At 39.1% G+C, this 21,506-nt stretch overlaps 2 protein-coding genes across 3 annotated transcripts in view; one reads left to right on the top strand and one right to left on the bottom strand.

Annotated features, from left to right (window-relative positions):
- The window catches only part of LOC103510426 (DDB1- and CUL4-associated factor 1-like), a 24,653-nt gene extending 17,029 nt beyond the window's left edge, over positions 1–7,624 (top strand). The window contains exon 4 of the mRNA XM_008475081.1: positions 7,454–7,624. Within this exon, the coding sequence (XP_008473303.1) occupies positions 7,454–7,624 (171 nt within the window). The remainder of the gene's footprint in view (positions 1–7,453) is intronic.
- LOC103510418 lies at positions 1,037–5,271 on the bottom strand. Of its 2 annotated transcripts, none has more exons than XM_026824470.1 (4): positions 4,825–5,271; positions 4,090–4,221; positions 2,335–2,459; positions 1,037–1,645 (listed from the first exon to the last, which is right to left on the bottom strand). In XM_026824470.1, exons 1-4 carry the CDS (start codon positions 4,920–4,922, stop codon positions 1,146–1,148), a joined length of 855 nt encoding a protein of 284 aa, XP_026680271.1. In that variant the 5' UTR covers positions 4,923–5,271; the 3' UTR covers positions 1,037–1,145. The 2 variants fall into 2 exon arrangements, with proteins under 2 accessions (XP_026680271.1, XP_008473295.1); XM_008475073.2 differs by lacking the exon at positions 2,335–2,459 and adding an exon at positions 2,569–2,690 and having other exon boundaries at positions 4,825–5,242.
- Positions 7,625–21,506: the final 13,882 nt, after the last annotated feature.

Below are 21,506 nucleotides of genomic sequence, written 5' to 3'. Positions count from 1 at the left end.
TTCGGAGCACATACGGTCGTAAAGGTCTGTATCCGTCTACTTTCCTTTGAATTCGTGTCTCACTCCGATTGTTTTATACATTGAAGGGTTGACCGTCGGCGAAGTACATTGTGGACTAGACAGAATGTGTACAATGTACTAAAAAGCGTATAATTAAGATCCTTAATACTGTGACTTAGAGATTAGTTGTAAAGTCTTAAATTCTTTTATGACTTTAAATTCTTTAAAGGTGTCCTAAATTATTTATGGCCACAACACATCTAGGTTTACCTCACTGCAGTTTCTTTTGTGAACGTTGTGACACAATTGAGAGTTCAACCATACTAGCGGTATTCGCATTATTATTATTCACGAAATACAACAATGACGGCGTCTGAACCAGCCGAAATAAAATCCAACCACCTCATTATTCCATATTCTGGATATCAATGTTAATTACATGGATGTTTTCTAAATCTTCTTGAAAATTAAAACAGTACTTATTTGTAAAACCTTTAAACAAAACCCGTGATACGTCGAAGTCTTTTCCCCTAAAAAAACAAGTTGGTTTACCTTTAATTAAAGTGAAAGTGAATTTGAAAGGAGGTGCAGGCGCCTTATCTTTTAGAGATATTGCGTTGGAAGATATTAGAGGAGACTAAGTGGGGTTAGCAGGTGTAAAGTCTTGCCTCCTGTGCCCAAGACCTAAGGTGCACAAGTCGAACTCGAAAGTAGTTTAGCGAGGATCGGTGTGGGCTTACAGGCCCGGTTTATGGACTATTGGGAACGAACGGTTGTTGTGAAAAGGGAACCTGATGTCAGCGAGTTACGCCTGGCTGATCATACTTGTAATATCAGGTTCGATCCTGGACTGAGATCTTTCCACACATACTAAGTACACGCAAGTTTAATATCAGGATTAGATTTAGATCTCTAACTTGTCACTTGTGTTCTCTAGGTTATCTCTCGGAGGCGGATTGTATTAAATATATGTATTAGCAGTAGTCAATTACTGGCCTTAAACACTACTGACATGTTACATTCCAGTCCAGATGGACAGAATGTACTTTTGTACTGCTTCCTTGCCGCTGCCCATGTCATGTAGGATTGTCAGCCGATCAGGCTTGATTATCAGACCTTGATCAATATCAAAACCCTGGGGCAGATCAATACAGCAATCCAGTCACAAGCCCCATACACACTGTGACCAACACACACACGGCCGTCTCTCCGGCCTTCAATCCTTCCCCTCCATTGGCCAGTCCTTGCTGATTCGGCCGCTCCTCCTCGTCAATCGAGTTGGTAATCTGTGGCGTCCATGGCATATCTGACGAAAGGCCTCCGTCGAAATCATTCGGCCGACTGGAAGAGGTCGAAGGCCAGTTTCCGTTTGGTCGATTGACTTCTGGCCGGCCAAAATCTGGTCGATTATCCGGTCGATTTTCGGGCCGATTCGTTCCTGAGTTCGGGTTTTCCGGTCGGCTAAAGTCGGGCCGACTGGTGGCAGGTCGCTCTGTAGAGCTTGGTGTTCCTGGGGTCGGCCTGGGTGAGTTGACCTCGGTAGTTGCGCCGCTGCCCACCATGGCGCGAGTGTAGGCGGTGCGTGTTGGGTCCATGGGAATGCCGCCCGTAGATACCGGGATCCACTGATGAGACCCGGTGGGTCCTGAAATAGAAGAGAAATAGTTAATAGAATACAATACATATAGTAATAGTGCATCGATACTCCTTCACTTTATTTGTACAAAAATTAATTTAACATTTCCTGTTCATAAAGTATGCCAGCATAGGACAGCAAAGTCCCTTTTAACTCGCAGTCTAACCAGCCTAGTTAACTTGGAAAACTTTTGAGACAAGAAAAACTGTTTTTACATGTATTTTTCCTATGGCGCACATTAAAAGTGGACACACTGTATAGTAATAGTCCATCGATACTCCTTCACTTTATTTGTACAAAAATTAATTTAACATTTCCTGTTCATAAACTATGCCAGCAAAGTCCCTTTTAACTCGCAGTCTAACCAGCCTAGTGAACTTGGAAAGTAGCGCTCCTGCCTTGTAAGCGCTAGGTTCAATTCCCGCCCGAGCCGAACTTTATTCTAAAATTCTAAACAGATAAGGTTCGTTCTCGGAACGGCTGACTTTTCCCTATCCTGTTCTCCTTTCTTTTTTCGAAGAACTCGGTTTTTACTGTTCCCTTCATCGAAAAACCTCATGAAAACTTATATTGATGTAAATAAATAAGGCCTTTTTAAACTGTTGGCATAATGGAACTTTTTAGCCTTAGCCGACAGTATAATTAAGATGTATTAAATAATAAGAAATAAAATAAATAGCTTCAAGGCGAATACTGACCTCTGCCCCCAGCTGACTCCAACCAAGGTGGTAGCGTGGTTCTGACAACATCCTTCCAATCACCTGGTCTATTCGCAACGGGTGGGGTGTAGAAGTCTGCGCCGGGACAATCTTGCTCTGTGGGTCTGTGAAACACGAACAGAAGGGGTCAATGAACTGTAGAACTCTAATTAAGATGTAAAACAACCTTAAATAATAATAAATAAAATAAATAGCTTCAAGGCTAATACTGACCTCTGCCACCAGCTGACTCCAACCAAGGTGGTAGCGTGGTTCTGACATCCTTCCAATCACCAGGTCTATTAGCAACGGGTGGGGTGTAGAAGTCAGCGCCGGGACAATCTTGCTCTGTGGGTCTGTGAAACACGAACAGTAGGGGTCAATGAACTGTAGAACTGACTCGGGAAAAAGGCCCCTAATACAGGTCCCCAAAACACTAGTGAGAGGTCCAAACTTTAATAAACTGTACCTACTTTATGTGCGAATCATTTCTGTCAATCAGAGCAGGTTTGCAGACAAACTGGATGCAAAATCTTGAAGTTAAAACTTACTTCGTACTCTCAGTTAGGTACTAAGTCGTACCCCTTTTAAAATAAATTTATTAAAATCAATTAGGTACACCAGACCAAATATGTATGTAGTCTGATGTCAGACTGATTAATTTAAAGTACTTTTAGATTACACTAGGCATGTAAATGAACTGTCGGAATTTACTGGCAGAATTTGTCCATAATGTCCATTGAGTGTTCATCTACTTCTAATAGTTACGAATTACAACTGATGGGTACAATGTTTTGGAATAGTGTTGTTCTCTGCTTCTCAAGTTGCGAATAAATATGTGATTCAATAAATACATAATACTTACATGGGAGATAATAGTTCGGTACGTAAGATATAGGTAAATAAAAACTGGTAATAAATTAACAGGATTGTGTAGTTGTAATTACCTACTGGATAATAACTAATTACTTGTACATAGGACCCATGACTACTCAATGTTACTTTGTCCAAAATATCCAGTCTTACATATAAACAATGCTACTTTTGGTGGTGATTTGTAATTTACTTAATAGTACGAAATATTGATAGAACTGATGTTACTTTGGGTGTCGAATATCTTTACTCACAGCGGGGTCTGATGGCTTAGACTTATCGGATCTAATAGAATAGGTACCACAGGCATTCCGTATTTCCAATCAATAGAGCTAGGCAGACGAGGAGGTGGGCTACAGAGCGAGTGGCAAGAATTGGGGGTCAAAACTTTGTCTTTCTTCTATGGTAAGCCCCCCTCTTGAAACTTAGTGGCAAGAATTGAGGGTCAAAACCTTATCTTTTATGGTAAATCCTACTCTTGAAACTAAGACCTGACGTGATAATTTTCTGCTTTTAGATGGGTGAATTGTCTTTTAAAACCTTGAGATTGGCTTTAAAAAAGATGTTTTCTTTTGAAGCTGGACTTACTGGACCCCAAAATGTTGGTTTCAAATGCTCAGAGACTATTAGGTCATTTCCCCCAAAGGTAGTCATGTTAATGTTAACATTTTTACGAATAATGAAATTGTATGAATGCTTGAAAACTAAATTACTTATGCAATGTGCTGAACATTATTAGAATGCATTTCTCCTCTATTTAGACCCAAAAGTTCTTTTCCCTATTCCTTTTACCATGATTCACTGACTTTGACAGTCCATACCTAGATATACCAGTGAAACGATTCCGCGCCTTTCTAGTTACCAGGCGATTGAGGTACTCACATGTAATTGCTGCATTGATCCTTTAGGAAGCTCAAAGCCTTGTCCAATATTTGCTTAGCATAGGGAGTAGCATCTGGCTGACAAGTTCTCCTTGTTTGATCCAACACACACTCCCTGAATCTGTGATGAGAACTGAAAGATCAAAATCAGTTATTAAAAATACTAGGGTTTATGCTTTACTAGAGTTCAATCGACAAAGCGATTGGGCGGAACTGTTGGATTGTGTACGTTGTTATGGGTAAATAGGGAAGTCTTTTTGGGCTCGGACCCCAGAGCCCACAAAAATGTTTAAAGGGTTAGTTTCTGTGATGGCGATCTCGCCCTCCTTATGAGGGATATACTACGGGACGGGCATGCTATGACACAGTCCCTCAAAGTCCCGTGCCAATAGCATCTTTACTTGGAAATAATAGAATAGAATAGAATATACACTGTTTATACTGCCAGAATGAGACAGAGACTGACAAATAAGCGATGACTCAATAATAATAATAATAGTGCTTATTTATACTGCTCGCATAGGACTGAAAAGCAGCAGTAGGCTACTACTATTATTGTGGTCAAATTCTCAAATTATATTGAGGATAAAATTCTATACCTCGGTTGGGATTGAACCCACGCCCTCCTGTTTACCAGGCGAGCGCCTTGACTAAACCACCGAGGCAGGCAATAATGGTGGTAAAACAACCCTAAAGCCATAGGTCTTACAACTCTTGTATTTTAGTAGGTACTCACCAGCACAGGGTCGGTCTAGCAGCTTCACCAGCTACTTGATTCACCAGATGCTTGTAGTGACGTCCGCACCTGTTTTCTTCCACTAGGGTAGCCTTCATGCAAGGGGCATGCTTCAGATATTCTGTAGAGGGGAAGAAAAAGAGCCAATTTCTCGTTACAAGAGAGAAAAATTCTCTTCCTCGAATAATGCCACTTACGTTCAGACCGCCTGTCAGACCGAACGTGGAAAAAGATTCAGCCCTCGGTCTCAAGCTTTTTCTGCCTGTCAGACGGTCTGAGTGTGAATGGGCGGCATACCGCGGTATCTGATTAGTAGGTAAGTGGACTCTTTAGTCCTACTCACAAACACTTCAAATAAGCACGGCCATTATTAGGGTACATGGCCCAAGACTTCGCCGGGCATAGCTTCACCACCCCTTATTATATTTTTTTATTATTATTATTATTACTATTCTGTCTTTCAACAATTTGCATAACGTTTGGCAATAGAAAAGACATTCGGTAAGTTCAGTGCCCTCAGTAATTTCTATTCTATTCTAAGTTCATCCGCTATCTAGAGGCAGTATTGAGGAAATGGGTTTGTCTATACAGTCTATAGTGAAAGCTCACTTTTGTCTACGAGCTTTCCATTAATCATTCGGAAGAGCTTGCTGACAAATGAAAGGTGAGCCCCGGAAAAGTACCTGACTACCTGCCGACAGTGACGATATTATAAATTATGCTGTCGAAACCCTGTGACTCCCTAATGCCCCAATTGTCCTATGGGAGAAAAGAAAAGACGAAATGGGGATACGATTTTTAAGTTAAATTTCCTTTATCTCGGATTTTATTTATTTTTGTAGGGGTTCATTCTTGTTGCAACTCCTTAGGCTTTATTTAGAGCGGCAGCCTGGAGAAGCTCTTCCAACCAACTTCTTATTTTAACAGACTCTCTAAGAGTTAGTCTCGAACGGTCTTCTGGGACTCCTTAAGGGCTCTTTTTTGAACGATCGTTCACTGAACTACCAGTGTTTAAGAGTAACATGGAAGGGATTTTATTTTTATTCTGGGGGGATGGAAGAAGAGAGGGTGGGATGAACTGTTGGGGGAGTGGGAGTGGAGTATTTTGGAGGGATAAGGGGAGAAAGGGTGGGATTTTTTGAGGGATAGGGGAAGAGGTGGGATGAACCGATGTAGAGGTGGATTATTTTGGAGGGATGGGGGGAGTATTTTGGAGGGGGCGATAGATCGGGCCAAGAATTTTTGGGGAGAGAGGGGACGGACTGGATTTACGCTCTGATAGTAAGGTAGAACTATTTTGAGCAGTGGCGAAGCAGTGGATTGGTCCTACAGTTTGGACATTTAGCCCGTTGGACTTACGCCACTAAGACCGAATGATTGAGAGCACTGACTCGATCTGGAAGTAGCTTCAAATCCTGACCATGAGGTATTTTTATTTTCACCTTGTTTTGTACCGTTCCGTTCGAGATGAAATTAAAGTACATAGGTATGTAGGAACCCAAAATTAGTAAGAACTAAGAACCATTTTTACCTATTATTATTTTTGCTTATTTTACCAAAGGCAAAGAATCTTTTTATTTACCCTAATGATACCTTTCCAGACTCTCCACTACACTAATCATTCTAGGCAATTCCGTAGCCTCCAGAGTGTTTGTCGCTACACCACTGCCTGTGGCCATTACAAATGGAGTTGAAATAATAGACAAGTTAGATAAAGGTGCCTATAAAGAAAGCTGTAAGACATCTAGGGATCTAGGTGACCTCGATAAAAGACAGAAACAAAGAGAGAGAGAGAGAGAGAGAGAGAGAGAGAGAGAGAGAGAGACAGAGGGAGAGAGAGAAGCGCAGGGGTATGGCATTGGAGAGTCAAATAAAAAGTAGGTACCAAAGGAAGAGACGAGGAAAGGAGAGTGAAAAATAGGTATCTAAGGAAAAAAAAGGAGGAATTAAATAAAGGAGTACCTATCAGGTAGGTCTAAGAAATATGGTACCTATCAGGTAGGTCTAAGAAATATGGTACCTATCAGGTAGGTCTAAGAAATATGGGTATAGGTGTGCGACTGGCACATCTACTAACAAATCTTTCCCTTATGAGTACATAAGTAATTCGTAGAAGTTTAACCCATCCTTTAGGGCTGTCTAGCCCCTACACCTAAGCCACTGATTGGGCTTTTTGTGCATGACGTACTTAAGTAATTATTACACAATTCGATCAAATCTTTATTTACAGAAATATATATATACAAGTTGGACAAAAATTGAGAATTAATAAAATAATAGTAATAGGTAAACAACAAATTTCCTTCCTCTTGACCAAGTATGTCTAATATATAACAAACAAATTACAAACAAACAGAGATCTCAAGTTAAGTAAAACCATGTAAAACTGCCAAGGTCTTATCGTCCTGAAATCGAAGAGATAAGAGAGACAGGATAAGGAAAGCCAGCCGTTCCAAGAACGAACATTTTCTCTTGTAATATCCGCCCCGGGCGGGAATCGAACCCGCGGCCCAGCGCTTACAAGGCAGACAAGTTTCTAATCTTGCTAACTAGGCTGGCATGCTCTATTTTTAAATGCTATTATTATTAACATATCCACTTAACGTGAACATTTGTTTATTTATTTCAGCAGGAGGATGAAGATGACGAGGAAGAAATAGAGAACACAGATGACTCATCTAGATCTAATTCTGATGAAGATGATGATCCTAATGGTAAGAATCACGTTAAGCAACGCTGTGGATGGTTGATTTTTGGACGGGTGACCGAATGGAATTTCACGCGCTATTGTGTAAAGTGAGCCCCTCTTAGACAAGTGCAATATGCAAAATTGAACACGGAAATTCGATACTTGTTCAGAAAATGGGCCCCAAATTTAGTGTTAATTTTCTATTAATTATGAATGGAATATGTTTTGCCAAATTATAATTGCAAGGTTTCTTCCTCAACCTGTTCTTCGACGGATTGTTGGATGTTTGTGTAAATATCACACGTTTTGTATAGACTAGACTTGATATTTGCGCAAATATCGCGTACACTTGCAACGATCTGTTGAAAAACTAGGTTGGGAGAGAGGTATGTCGCATGCACTCTCTGTTGGCTTCGCTTCCGGGACGATAAGACTGAAGCATTTACAGTTCCTTTTCTCAACCTCTTTTTCAACTTTTTATTTTTAAACTTGGAAATCACCTAATACAGGTCCCCAAAACACTAGTGAGAGGTCCAAACTTTAATAAACTGTACCTACTTTATGTGCGAATCATTTCTGTCAATCAGAACAGGTTTGCAGACAAACTGGATGCAAAATCTTGAAGTTAAAACTTACTTCGTACTCTCAGTTGGGTACTTTAAATGCGTTCTAAGTCGTACCCCTTTTAAAATAAATTTATTAAAATCAATTAGGTACACCAGACTAAATATGTATGTAGTCTGATGTCAGACTGATTAATTTAAAGTACTTTTAGATTACACTAGGCATGTAGGTACAATGTACATGAACTGTCGGAATTTACTAGCAGAATCTGTCCATTGAGTGTTCATCTACTTCTAATAGTTACGAATCACAACTCATGGGTACAATGTTTTGGAATAGTGTTGTTCTCTGCTTCTCAAGTTGCGAATAAATACGTGATTCAATAAATACATAATACATGGGAGATAAGATTCGGTACGTAAGATATAGGTAAATAAAAACTGGTAATAAATTAACAGGATTGTGTAGTTGTAATTACCTACTGGATAATAACTAATTACTTGTACATAGGACCCATGACTACTCAATGTTACTTTGTCCAAAATATTCAGTCTTACATATAAACAATGCTACTTTTGGTGGTGATTTGTAATTTGATAGTACGAAATATTGATAGAACTGATGTTACTTTGGGTGTCGAATATCTTTACTCACAGCGGGGTCTGATGGCTTAGACTTATCGGATCTAATAGAATAGGTACCACAGGCATTCCGTATTTCCAATCAATAGAGCTAGGCAGACGAGGAGGTGGGCTAGAGAGCGAGTGGCAAGAATTGGGGGTCAAAACTTTGTCTTTCTTCTATGGTAAGCCCTACTTTTGAAACTTAGTGGCAAGAATTGAGGGTCAAAACCTTATCTTTTATGGTAAATCCTACTCTTGAAACTAAGACCTGACGTGATAATTTTCTGCTTTTAGATGAGTGAATTGTCTTTTAAAACCTTCAGAACGGCTTCAAAAAAGATGTTTACTTTTGAAGCTGGACTTACTGGACCCCAAAATGTTGTTTTCAAATGCTCAGAGACTATACATTAGGTCATCCCCCAAAGGTAGTCATGTTAATGTTAACATTTTTACGAATCATGAAATTGTATGAATGCCTAAAAACTAAATTACTTATGCAATGTGCTGAACATTATTAGAATTCATTTCTCCTTCATTTAGACCCCAAAGTTCTTTTCCCTATTCCTTTTACCATGATTCACTGACTTTGACAGTCCATACCTAGATATACCAGTGAATCGATTTCGCGCCTTTCTAGTTACCAGGCGATTGAGGTACTCACATGTAATTGCTGCACTGATCCTTAAGAAAGCTCAAAGCCTTGTCCAATATTTGCTTAGCATAGGGAGTAGCATCTGGCTGACAAGTTCTCCTTGTTTGATCCAACACACACTCCCTGAATCTGTGATGAGAACTGAAAGATCAAAATCAATTACATATTAATAAACTAGGCATTACATATTATTCAATGAGGAGGATTCAATCGACAAAGCAATTCGTAGAACTATTTGTTTGTGTACTTTGTTATGGGTAAATAGGGAAGTCCTTTTGGGCTCAAAAATGTTCAAAGGGTTACTTTCTGTGATGACGATCTCGCCCTTCTTATGAGGGATATACTACGAGACGGGTATTCTATGACAGAGACCCTCAAAGTCTCATGTCAATAGCATCTTTACTTGGAAATAATGGTGGTAAAACAACCCATAAGTCATAGGTTTTACCAACAACCCTTGTATTTTCGAAGGTAACCTACTTACCAGCACAGGGTCGGTCTAGCAGCTTCTCCAGCTACTTGATTCACCAGATGCTTGTAGTGGCGTCCGCACCTGTTTTCTTCCACTAGTGTAGCCTTCATACAAGGGGCGTGCTTCAGATATTCTGTCGGGGTAACAAACAGAGTTAATTTATCGTTACAAAAATAGACCAGTTTTAAAGGTCTCAAAAAGTTAAACAAATATTACAAATGCCGTTCCTCGAATAAATTTAGCAAAGACTTGAAATTTATCGTCAGTTTTTTTTTTTTTTTTTTTTTTTTTCTAAAAAAAATTAAAAAAAATTTTAAATTTTTTGTCGGTTTTTTTTTTTTTTTTTTTTTTTTTTTTTTTTTGTCGCAATGGTTCTACCTATTTACTTTTAGAATTTTAGGTAAGTACTTCTGGTAGTGCTCGGGTAAAAGAACATTTTCTATTTGATATTTGAACAGTTTAAATACACAATATTATTATCCCTTATAACTATCTGTCTTTCAACAATTTGCATAACGTTTGGCAATACTAGAAAAGACATTCGCTAAGTTCAGTGCCCTCAGTAATTTCTATTCTATTTATTCTAAGTTCATCCGCTATCTAGAGGCGGTATTGAGGAAATGGGTTTGTCTATAGTGAAAGCTCACTTTTGTCTACGAACTTTCCATTAATCATTCGGAAGAGCTTGCTGACAAATGAAAGGTGAGCCCCGGAAAAGTACCTGCCGACAGTGACGATATTATAAATTATGCTGTCGAAACCCTGTGACTCCCTAATGCCCCAATTGTCCCATGGGAAAAAAAAGAAGAGACGAAATGGGGGATACGATTTTTAAGTTAAATTTCCTTTATCTCGGATTTTATTTATTTTTGTAGGGGTTCATTCTTGTTGCAACTCCTCAGGCTTTATTTAGAGCGGCAGCCTGGAGAAGCTCTTCCAACCAACTTCTTATTTTAACAGACTCTCTAAGAGTTTAGTCTCGAAGGGTCTTCTGGGGTTCCTTAAGGGCTCTTTTTTGAACGATCGTTCACCGAACTACCAGTGTTTAAGAGTAACAAAGGGCGTTGTTCCCAAAACCAGGGGAAGTTAAAGGCACAACGTGATGAGTCGATAGTTCAAAGTTCTCTCCATGTAGGAAATGGCAGTCTCATGAAAGTTCTATTAATGTCCCATCATTAATCATATTCTGTATCTATCAATAGTCAATATCGGAAGTCAATTAAGGGGTTACAGCTAAGTGGAGGGGTGGGCAAGTACCTTTCAACTGCAGAACTTTAAGGGGAAAAGTTTGAGTTTTGAACTTTGGTTTTCAATACCCATGTTTGCTTGAAACTTTGGTTATCCAGATCTACATAATATGTTTGCATGCTACCTACCTAGCTATACCTACGGTGTTAGGGACTGTAGTGGTTTAGGATAGGGGTAATGGGTAATTAGACACCTAACTTTGGTTTCCACTGGTATTGTAGTGAAGTTTAGGCGTTAATGACGAGTAAGTAAATAGTGCTAATGAAGTGTGAAGTGTAGGAAATTAGAAATCCTAAATGTGTGCTAATGCTAATACACAGAGATGGGTGAAGCCAGGATAAAGATACTATATTCGATCCTGCTCGAGCAGGATAAATAAGGTTCCCTTCGGGAAACTTTCGGAGACGGAATCGGTTCCCTCTTGGAAACTGAAATAGCGCCTGTACAAGATGGCGCGCCATCTGAATCGGTTCCGTTTCCGAACTCCTTTTTTTGGTTCATTTTTTTTTTTTTTTTTTTTAGAAAGAGTAGCTTGAAACTGCTGGGAGGGTAAAGAAATGTGTGCCAAGCTACAAGAATCACGAAAAGAAGAAAAAGTTAAGAAAGCACAAGACATCAATTTTGTTTTTGTTTTTAATTACTCACCCTCCCTCCCTCTCTCCCTCTCTCTCTCTCTCCCGCTCTTTCTTTCTCTCTCTCCTCTCCACCCTCTCTCTCACTCTTCTTATCTCTCTCCCTCTTCTTATTTCTTATCACTCTCTCCCTCTTTCTCCTTTTCTCCCTCCACCTTTTCTTTAGCGTCTACTTCTAGTTCCTTAATTTTAATTACACCCCCCTACTCACCACCGTGCTACCTTTTACTTCCCCTCCCTCCCATCTGTCATAGTAATGCTTCCTCCCCACTTGTCAGTACTAAAATGCAACATGGAAACAACAGTTATAGAGGTCTTTGTGTTTTCTTCGGAACTATGCCAGTAGACTATGCCATTTTTAAGTGAAAATCTATAATTTTCTTCCTTCTTTGTATACTTAAGTATTTTTAACGCCCTTTTAAGTACCTAATTTTCTTCCTTCTTTGTATACTTAAGTATTTTTAACGCCCTTTTAAGTACCTAATGAATGTAGTTTTTCCACCTACCTACACCTACAGCCACCTATGGATACATCTCAACAAAACAAAATATCTAGTTTGTACTGAAAAATGATACATTTTATTTATTTTATAAGTTTCCATTTATTGGTTTTTCAGAACAACTCTCTCATCAAATAAATGGTTAACAAATGGTATACCCATCCGTAAAAGCCGGAGCTTGTGGCACGGATGTACGACTGACATTTGTACCTTAAAACACACTCCCACTGGCCTACAGATAACTCAATGTTGAAATTTATGTTGACATCTACGCTAGCACTAATAAGCGGAAAAAGTTCTGTAGTTAACAAAGAAAAGGCTAACAGGAAACCATAAACCCCCGGTGTAGGAGAAAAGTTTCGAAAGTTTGCTCATAGAATTTCCTGTTACCTACCTGTCCTTGTTTACCTATAAGTAGAAATACATTACTTTCCTTCCTATAGGATAAGGAAAGTAAAAAAAAAATAGTAGGGGTAGATACCTATCCAATATCCATAGCCGTAATACCCACTACCTCCTGATAAATACCTACCCAACAACATTTCCTGATATCAAACCACCCTTCCTTTAATTTGAATTCGATGAATAAACAATGACTTCTCAACTTTTCATACATACACACAGAGTAGGTAGGTGCCAGGGCGATATTTAGGGAGAGAGGCGAGGGGGCACGGCCCCACTCGAGCTTCATTTTTCTTTTTTTCCCCCATTTATTGTAGGCCAGACTCTGAAAATTTGGAGCATCCCACCCCCGGTATATCACCCCCCCCCCTGGATAAAATCCTGAATACCGCCCTGGTTGATACCTAGCTATATTTACACACAGTATATCAGGCCCATATTCAGGATTTTATTCCAGGGAGGGGGGGAGCGTTAGGGTGGATACTCCAAATTTTCGGAGTCCAAGTCCACAATAAAGGAGCTGAATGAAAGCCCGGGTGGGCCCCTCACCTCTAAATACGACCCTGTACGATACGTAGGGGAGAAAGGTAGTATGACAGGAACCTGGGCACATAGTACTTCCTATACCCAGTAGAAACTTATACACACACTTTGTCATGTTAAATTGCTATGTAAATATCATACATAGGAAAATGAGGGTTCTGTAACTTACCGACATCGGGTGTCTAGCCTAAATTTGAGGTTGTATGGAGGTAGAGGAGGAGTAGGTAGGTACTCGGAGGGTGTGAGGTTACACTTGGGTGCTCTCCCCTAATTTTTAGTCCTGCATGAGTTAGACTTTAGGCTATTCCATATTTCGGTGCTGTATGGTTTTATATTTAAATCGTTTTAAAGCGTGTTTTCTAAGCGTATTTCAGAATGACATTAGATAGCAGCTGTCTGAAGCTACAAATAGGAGTATAGTACAAAACTACCTGCCCTCGGTTTTTTTTTTTTTTTTTTTCAATTTTTGTTTAATTACCTATTTCGTAGCAATGGAACAACTGCTACATTAGACTCGTGTGGTCTGTCGTAGAATGCCCATTCCGTAGTATACCTCTCATCAGATGGGCGAGAAGAGACACTGTGTGAAGCTAAAAAGGGGAGTATATAAAAAAACCTCCCCCCCCCTCGTTTTTTTTTTTTTTTTTTTTCAATTTTTGTTTAATTATTTCGTAGCAATAAAACAGCTGCTACATTAGACTCGTGTGGTCTGACGTAGAATGCCCATTCCGTGTAGTATACCTCTCATCAGATGGGCGAGAAGAGACACAACACGATTGTTGATTACGAAACCCAAGTTCGAATCTCAAGCCAGGCAGAGAATCACTGGAACCCATTACTGTCAAAAATGAGATTAGATAGTCACTGTAGAAATAAAAGAACTTACCCCATGTCATCAGGATGCCGAGTTGTAAACACTTGTGAAGAAGTGACGAACGAAAATATTGATGCAACATGGCGGTACGAGGGCTGGAACAATCAAAAGACAGGAAATAGGTCAAATAGGTGATATTATTACCTATAAAAATTAATTAATTTAATAGATTTATTAAAAAATTATAACAGTAGTTTAATCCCACACACAAAAAGCCCAATTTGAGGCTTATGTGTAGGGGCTAGACAGCCCTAAAGGATGGGTTAAGCTTCTACGAAGGTACAATATTAGGTCTTCTTGACATCACATCAGCTCATCCTGTATAGTGAGATAGGTAAGTACCTACCTATTAGATATCCATCTCCATCTTGTACACTTTCAAGATACCTACCTACCTACCTAATTATTCGCTTCAACTGATTTCAGCAGAGAAAACGCCCAAAACATTAAAGTACGTTCGAAATCATGATGAAGATTTACTTTACTTCCGGTATAAGATTGTAAGGTAAGTATCGAACTTACACCAACTTTATCTAGATAAACAAACCTAACCCACCCTACCTGGTGATTTGTTGGACTTCCTGACAGTTGTTAAATTGCTATGTAAATATCATACATAGGAAAATGAGGGTTCTGTAACTTACCGACATCGGGTGTCTAGCCTAAATTTGAGGTTGTATGGAGGTAGAGGAGGAGTAGGTAGGTACTCGGAGGGTGTGAGGTTACACTTGGGTGCTCTCCCCTAATTTTTAGACCTGCATAAGTTAGACTTTAGGTTATTCATATTTCGGTACTGTATGGTTTTATATTTAAATCGTTTTCAAGCGTGTTTTCTATGCGTATTTCAGAATTACATTATAAATTTCCTGTTACCTACCTGTCCTTGTTTACCTATAAGTAGAAATACATTACTTTCCTTCCTATAGGATAAGGAAAGTAAAAAAAAAAATAGTAGGGGTAGATACCTATCCAATATCCATAGCCGTAATACCCACTACCTCCTGATAAATAGTACCTACTCCTACCTACCCAACAGCATTTCCTGATATCAAACCACCCTTCCTTTAATTTGAATTCGATGAATAAATAATGACTTCTCAACTTTTCATACATACACACACAGTATAGGTAGGTACCAGGGCCGTATTTAGAGGGCACGCCCCCCCCTTCCCTCGAGTTTTTCCCCCCTTTACTTTAGACCAGGCCCTGAAAATTTGGAGCATCCCTCCAGTGTGTCACTCCCCCCCTCGACAAAAATCCTGGATACCGCCCTGGTTGGTACCTAGCTATATTTACACACAGTAGATCAGGCCCATATCTAGGGTTTTATTCCGGGGAGGGGGGGGGCGTTAGGGTGGATACTCCAAATTTTCGGAGTCCAAGTCCACAATAAAGGAGCTGAATGAAAGCCCGGGTGGGCCCCTCACCTCTAAATACGACCCTGTACGATACGTAGGGGAGAAAGGTAGTATGACAGGAACCTGGGCACATAGTACTTCCTATACCCAGTAGAAACTTATACACACACTTTGTCATGTTAAATTGCTATGTAAATATCATACATAGGAAAATGAGGGTTCTGTAACTTACCGACATCGGGTGTCTAGCCTAAATTTGAGGTTGTATGGAGGTAGAGGAGGAGTAGGTAGGTACTCGGAGGGTGTGAGGTTACACTTGGGTGCTCTCCCCTAATTTTTAGTCCTGCATGAGTTAGACTTTAGGCTATTCCATATTTCGGTGCTGTATGGTTTTATATTTAAATCGTTTTAAAGCGTGTTTTCTAAGCGTATTTCAGAATGACATTAGATAGCAGCTGTCTGAAGCTACAAATAGGAGTATAGTACAAAACTACCTGCCCTCGGTTTTTTTTTTTTTTTTTTTCAATTTTTGTTTAATTACCTATTTCGTAGCAATGGAACAACTGCTACATTAGACTCGTGTGGTCTGTCGTAGAATGCCCATTCCGTAGTATACCTCTCATCAGATGGGCGAGAAGAGACACAACACGATTGTTGATTAGGAAACCAGGTACAAAAGAGAGGTTTGTAAAAAACTCCCTGCCCTCGGTTTTTTTTTTTTTTTTTTTCAATTTTTGTTTAATTACCTATTTCGTAGCAATGGAACAACTGCTACATTAGACTCGTGTGGTCTGTCGTAGAATGCCCATTCCGTAGTATACCTCTCATCAGATGGGCGAGAAGAGACACAACACGATTGTTGATTAGGAAACCCAAGTTCGAATCTCAAGCCAAGCAGAGAATCACTGTAAAAAATGAGATTAGATAGTCACTGTAGAAATAAAAGAACTTACCCCATGTTATAAGGATGCCGAGTTGTAAACACTTGTGAAGAAGTGACGAACGAAAATATTGATGCAACATGGCGGTACGAGGGCTGCAACAATTAAAAGTGAGAAAATAGGTCAATTATAGGTGATATTACCTAATTAAAGTTACCTATATTTAACAGATTTTATTAAAATTTATTTAAAACAGATAGACCGTAAAATATTAGGTCTTCTTGAAATCACAGCTTACCCTGTAGGTAAGTACGATACCTAGGTACCTAATAGGTACGATATTAGTAAGTTCTTCTTGAAATCACAGCTTACCCTGTAGGTAGGTAAGCACCTACCTAGATATCCATCTCCATCTTGTACACTTTCAAGATACCTACCTACCTAATTATTCGCTTCAACTGATTTCATCAGAGAAAACGCCCAAAACATTAAAGAACGTTCGAAATCATGATGAAGATTTACTTTACTTCCGGTATAAGATTGTAAATTGTAAGGTAAGTATCGAAGTTACCAACTTCATCTAGATAAACAAACCTAACCCACCCTACCTCGTGATTTGCTGGACTTCCTGACAGTTATTAATCATAAGGTTCCTACCTAATATAAAATCTAACTTACCAATTACCTGGATAGTCTTTTTTTTAACGAGTGTTTCACCACTGTTTTTACCTATTTCGTAGCAATGAAACAGCTGCTACATTAAGGTTTTTTTTTTTTTTTTTTTTTTTTTTTTTTTTTTCGGGCAACCGTAGATGCCTTGCCCTTATTATTTGAGTCTTATTTAATTTTAAGATTGCGTGATGAAATTAAAATGAAATTCCTAATTTTCTTTGATTTCTTTTGTCACATTTCACCAGGGGATATTACCCACGCTCCTAATATTGCAGGTATGAAGCCATCCATGAAGGAGCGCGGGAGGGCTCCGCCCCGCCAAGTCAAAATTTGACAATCAACAATAGGTAGGTAGGTCTTTTGATAAGCAATTTTTTTTTTTGGTTTTTTTTTTTTTTTTTTTTTTTTTTTTAACGAGTGTTTCACCACCGTTTTTACCTATTTCGTAGCAATGAAACAGCTGCTACATTAGACGCATGTGGTCTGTAACGTAGCATGTAGTATAAACCTTTGATCTTACTGAATAGGTACCTAATACTTTCTATGGATTTCTACCTCAGATAACTATTAATATTACGTCAACTAATGGATTTTACAAACATGTTACAACGATAACCAAAACCAACAAGAGTTCACTCAACTTGACCACGAAAGTTCAAAAGCTTCCCTTCTCCCTCTCTTTCTCTCTCTCTCTCTCCCTTTTGCTCGCTGTTTTTTCGTGTATTTTTGTGTTTTAATGTTTTTTTTTTTTTTTTTTTTTAACCCTTTGATCTTACTCAATACATAATGTACTTTGTATGGATTTCTACTTTAACGATGTAATTTATTACGTCAACTAATGGATTTTTACAAACATGTACAGCGATAACCAAAATCAACAAGAGTTCACTCAACTTGACCACGAAAGTTCAAAAATAAAGGAGGGTTAAGTGAAAAATACCCAAAGGAAAAGAGGAAGAAGTCAAGCAATAGGTAGAAGAGAGGTGAGAAGGAAGGAATATAGAGGAAGGGAGGGAAAACAATTTTACAATCTGGATAGGTAGGTTGAATATCATGATTAATCTATCTAGGTATACAGACCTAGATTTACCTTTATAGTTGCGTGCATATCTTGGAAATTTATACCTAACTACCTACCTAATGTATATATACCTACAGTACCTACAAAGTTCAGGTCCAGTTTTTTTTTTCTGGACAGAGCTAAATGAAAGAGCTACCTTACTGTGATATTGTAAAATTAAATGCAATTTCTTTGTGTTATTATGTCACAACTTTGGTGCTCACTGCAGCATTGTAGGATTTTTCCCAATAAGTATCTCTGGGCAAGGTAAACCTAGATCCTTGACAAATGGAGTGTGCCTGAAGGCATGTGATGTGTTCCAATCCACTCAACCCCAAAGATCTTTTTTTTAGGAACATTTTTACTTATCCTTGGCTGGTGTTCTAACGATCATCTGCCTATTGTACACCTTGAGAGACCTAGAAGTCGGAAGCTTTTTCCGCGACACACCTTCCGACGCTCGATGGTCTGACAGTCAAGTCAAAACATAAGTGGTCGCCCTTGAAGTCACCAGTTTCGTCTGAATTCACTCACCTTTACATCTCTTCAATTGCCCCTCTAAGCCAACACAAATGACACCAATAGATATGTGGCTGAAACCAATTGAAGTGGCTGAACACCTGGGCCTACCAGTAACAGATGGGGATGGAAGAACCTGATGGGACTTTGGCTACTACAACAACAACAATTCACTCACCTACAAACATGATCGATGTCTCGCATGTTATCCGGATAAATGAGGTGAGGATCCTGAAGCAAAGGATCTGCCAGGGTGACACAGCGCTTGTATTCGTCCTTGGTGCATTGAGTCCTGACCTGACCGAAACCTGGAACGCACAGAAGGAATGTCTTTCAGTGTATTTTATCTATGATTTTAAGTGTACAAAATTTCAAGTGATTCTTTCGAGTCTATTTTATGCATGATTTTTTTAATGTACCAAATTTCAAGTGATGCCTTCTGGAAATCCAAACCTATGAAAATGGCAGAGACCTCTCACATTGGAGTAGCGCGACTTAGGTCTCCTAGAGCGTGAAGTGTGAGAGGTCTGTATCACTGTCATAGGTTTGGATTTGTCTAAAATAAAAGTCGTGCGTCTACGAATAAGTTATCTTTCCAATGTGCGGAGGGGCCAATAGCACAATATGGTCTTTCTGGTCTTATTGTGTAGTTGTAATTACCTACTGGATAATAACTAATTACTTGTACATAGGACCCATGACTACTCAATGTTACTTTGTCCAAAATATCCAGTCTTACATATAAACAATGCTACTTTTGGTGGTGATTTGTAATTTACTTAATAGTACGAAATATTGATAGAACTGATGTTACTTTGGGTGTCGAATATCTTTACTCACAGCGGGGTCTGATGGCTTAGACTTGAATCTCTAATTTAGTCATGAGAACACTTGTACGTTTCCTCACGATCTTGAATGTCACCTTAAAAGAAGCGTTTGCATTTTCCAAGTCAAGCCCGGCACTGCTCACAATTATGAGTGTGACCTCAAAAGAAGCGTTTGGATTTTCCAAATCTAATTTCTCAAGCTCAGTAAGGGAGTTCTACTTCAACACGACATTTGAGTCAGGATTCAGGAACAGGTAATTTTCAGAACCCCCCAACAGAAGATTAAGAAAGTCGTGTGACCTTAATCCCTTAATAAGAACTTTAATGTAACCATAAGTAAGAACTTCAACTATAAAGACTGTTTTCGCCCTCAACTTTTGTTGAATCATGTCACGATTTTGAAGTACTTACCATCGCTAATTCCTATAATAATAATAATAATAATAATAAATTCCTTTTGAACTTTAAATCTTATCCGTTTGACCTTTCGAGGGGCCCTAAATGTTCAGAAAATTTTGAGGCTGCCTTGGCCTCAAAATGAGTCTTGGCCTTTCAAAATTCGAATCCAAAGACAAGCCTCTCCTTGATTGAAATAATTAAATGCAACTCTTATTTTATGAATTTTATAAGTAATGCACACAAAAATTGCAAAAAAAAAAAAGGGAACAAATTGCAAAATTATTGTACCTACCGAAAACATTAGATAGGTACTTTCCTAGTTGGTAGATATTAGGGCGGGGAAAGTAAAAAAAAACTTCGTCTCCAGATATCAATAAAAACTATTGTCTAATAACTTTGTCATTTTACTGACAAGGCGTAGACTCGACAATGTTAGAGGTTAAAAAACAATAATTCCTCCCCAGCAATGAAAATGGAGGAGGGGAGAGGTCTTTCAGTAGACAATGCTTGGGGAGCTTTTCATTTAAACTGTAAAGTTTGTACTAGCAGTGGTGTAGGTCTTTTGTAATAAAAATTACAAATATTACAACAGCCAGCATTAGCTTGGTTGGTAGAGAGTCTGCCTTGTAAGCGCTAGGCCGCTAGTTCTATTCCCGCCCGGGGCGGATTTTATCCTGATGGGATAATGCTTGTTCTCGGAACGGCTGGCTTTCTCCTATCCTGTCTTCCTTCTCTCTTCAATTTCGGGACGATAAGACCTTTGCAGTTACAGTTTCTTCTGTCAAACCTCTTGGAAAAAAATGGCGATATTGCCGCCCAGTGTAATACCCAACCCCGAGTATTACAATCACGCGTCGGCACTGTATATCATTGACATCACGTAGCGTGTATCAAACACATTAACGTGGATATTTTATGACGTGATTTGTTGTGTTTTTATTTTTCGTAAATATCAAAAACACGTAATAAAACGAGACATAGCCGCGGTTCGGACGAGGGGTCACCGTGCAGAAGGTCCTGGGATCGACTGTATTCTGAAGGAAAGGAGGATCGTGTTTTTTTCTACCAAGATCTACAGGGCAAGCCAATTAAAAATGCTTAGAGACCATGGACAAGAAAAGCACAGGACAGAGAGGGTTGGCGACTTTGTTATCTGCAACACTGGAGAAACACCAAAGACCATCACCCCGGTGTATGGCTGATGTAAAAAGATGTCTATTCTGCACTCTGCAACATTCGGCTAAAGCTAAAGCCGCTACAAAAACCACTGTGTCATATGTGTGTGTCCTAAAACTTTGGACATTTTCAACTCTCCGCCCCATAGGCGTCTGAGAGTTATTAGTCATTAGACAGAATTTTGAAATTTTTTGACTCTTTGTTTATTTATTTCTAAAGCCCTCTAGCTGCTAAGGTCATCACGCTTTTATGGTTCGCCTCTTTCGTTGGAATTTAAGCAAACAAAGCTGTCAGAGTAGAAGAATTTACTAGGTATTATCTACATAAAGAGGCGAAAAATACCTATACCTAATACCCACCAGCACGTGTGGAGGTAGGTACCTACTTACTGTCAAACGAAATTTTATGCCAACATTAACTAATGTCAATCATCAATTTCATTACATTTCCAAATCCCAATTAAAGTATGGTCCATCAGGTGAATGGCCTTAGGCGAGGCTTATGCCAGATCTATCCTCATGATGTGGTCAGTGGTATGCCAAATAAATAAGTACAATATGTGGATGGACAGATGAACTATAGGATGGGTAT

This window comes from Diaphorina citri, unplaced genomic scaffold, assembly GCF_000475195.1.
Source record: "Diaphorina citri unplaced genomic scaffold, Diaci psyllid genome assembly version 1.1 scaffold598, whole genome shotgun sequence".
Taxonomy (NCBI): domain Eukaryota; kingdom Metazoa; phylum Arthropoda; class Insecta; order Hemiptera; family Psyllidae; genus Diaphorina; species Diaphorina citri.
The sequence above is the reverse complement of the archived record's forward strand: the minus strand, read 5'-3'. Positions and strand labels throughout refer to the sequence as shown.

What these genes read in the sequence shown, in the direction of transcription:
- LOC103510418 (XM_026824470.1), bottom strand. Translation starts at nt 4,922, where the DNA reads ATGAAGGCTACCCTAGTGGAAGAAAACAGGTGCGGACGTCACTACAAG. An exon ending in GCTAGACCGACCCTGTGCTG is followed by an intron (nt 4,222 to 4,824) that starts GTGAGTACCTAC and finishes TTGATCTTTCAG; the next exon opens with TTCTCATCACAGATTCAGGG. An exon ending in GATCAATGCAGCAATTACAT is followed by an intron (nt 2,460 to 4,089) that starts GTGAGTACCTCA and finishes CGTGTTTCACAG; the next exon opens with ACCCACAGAGCAAGATTGTC.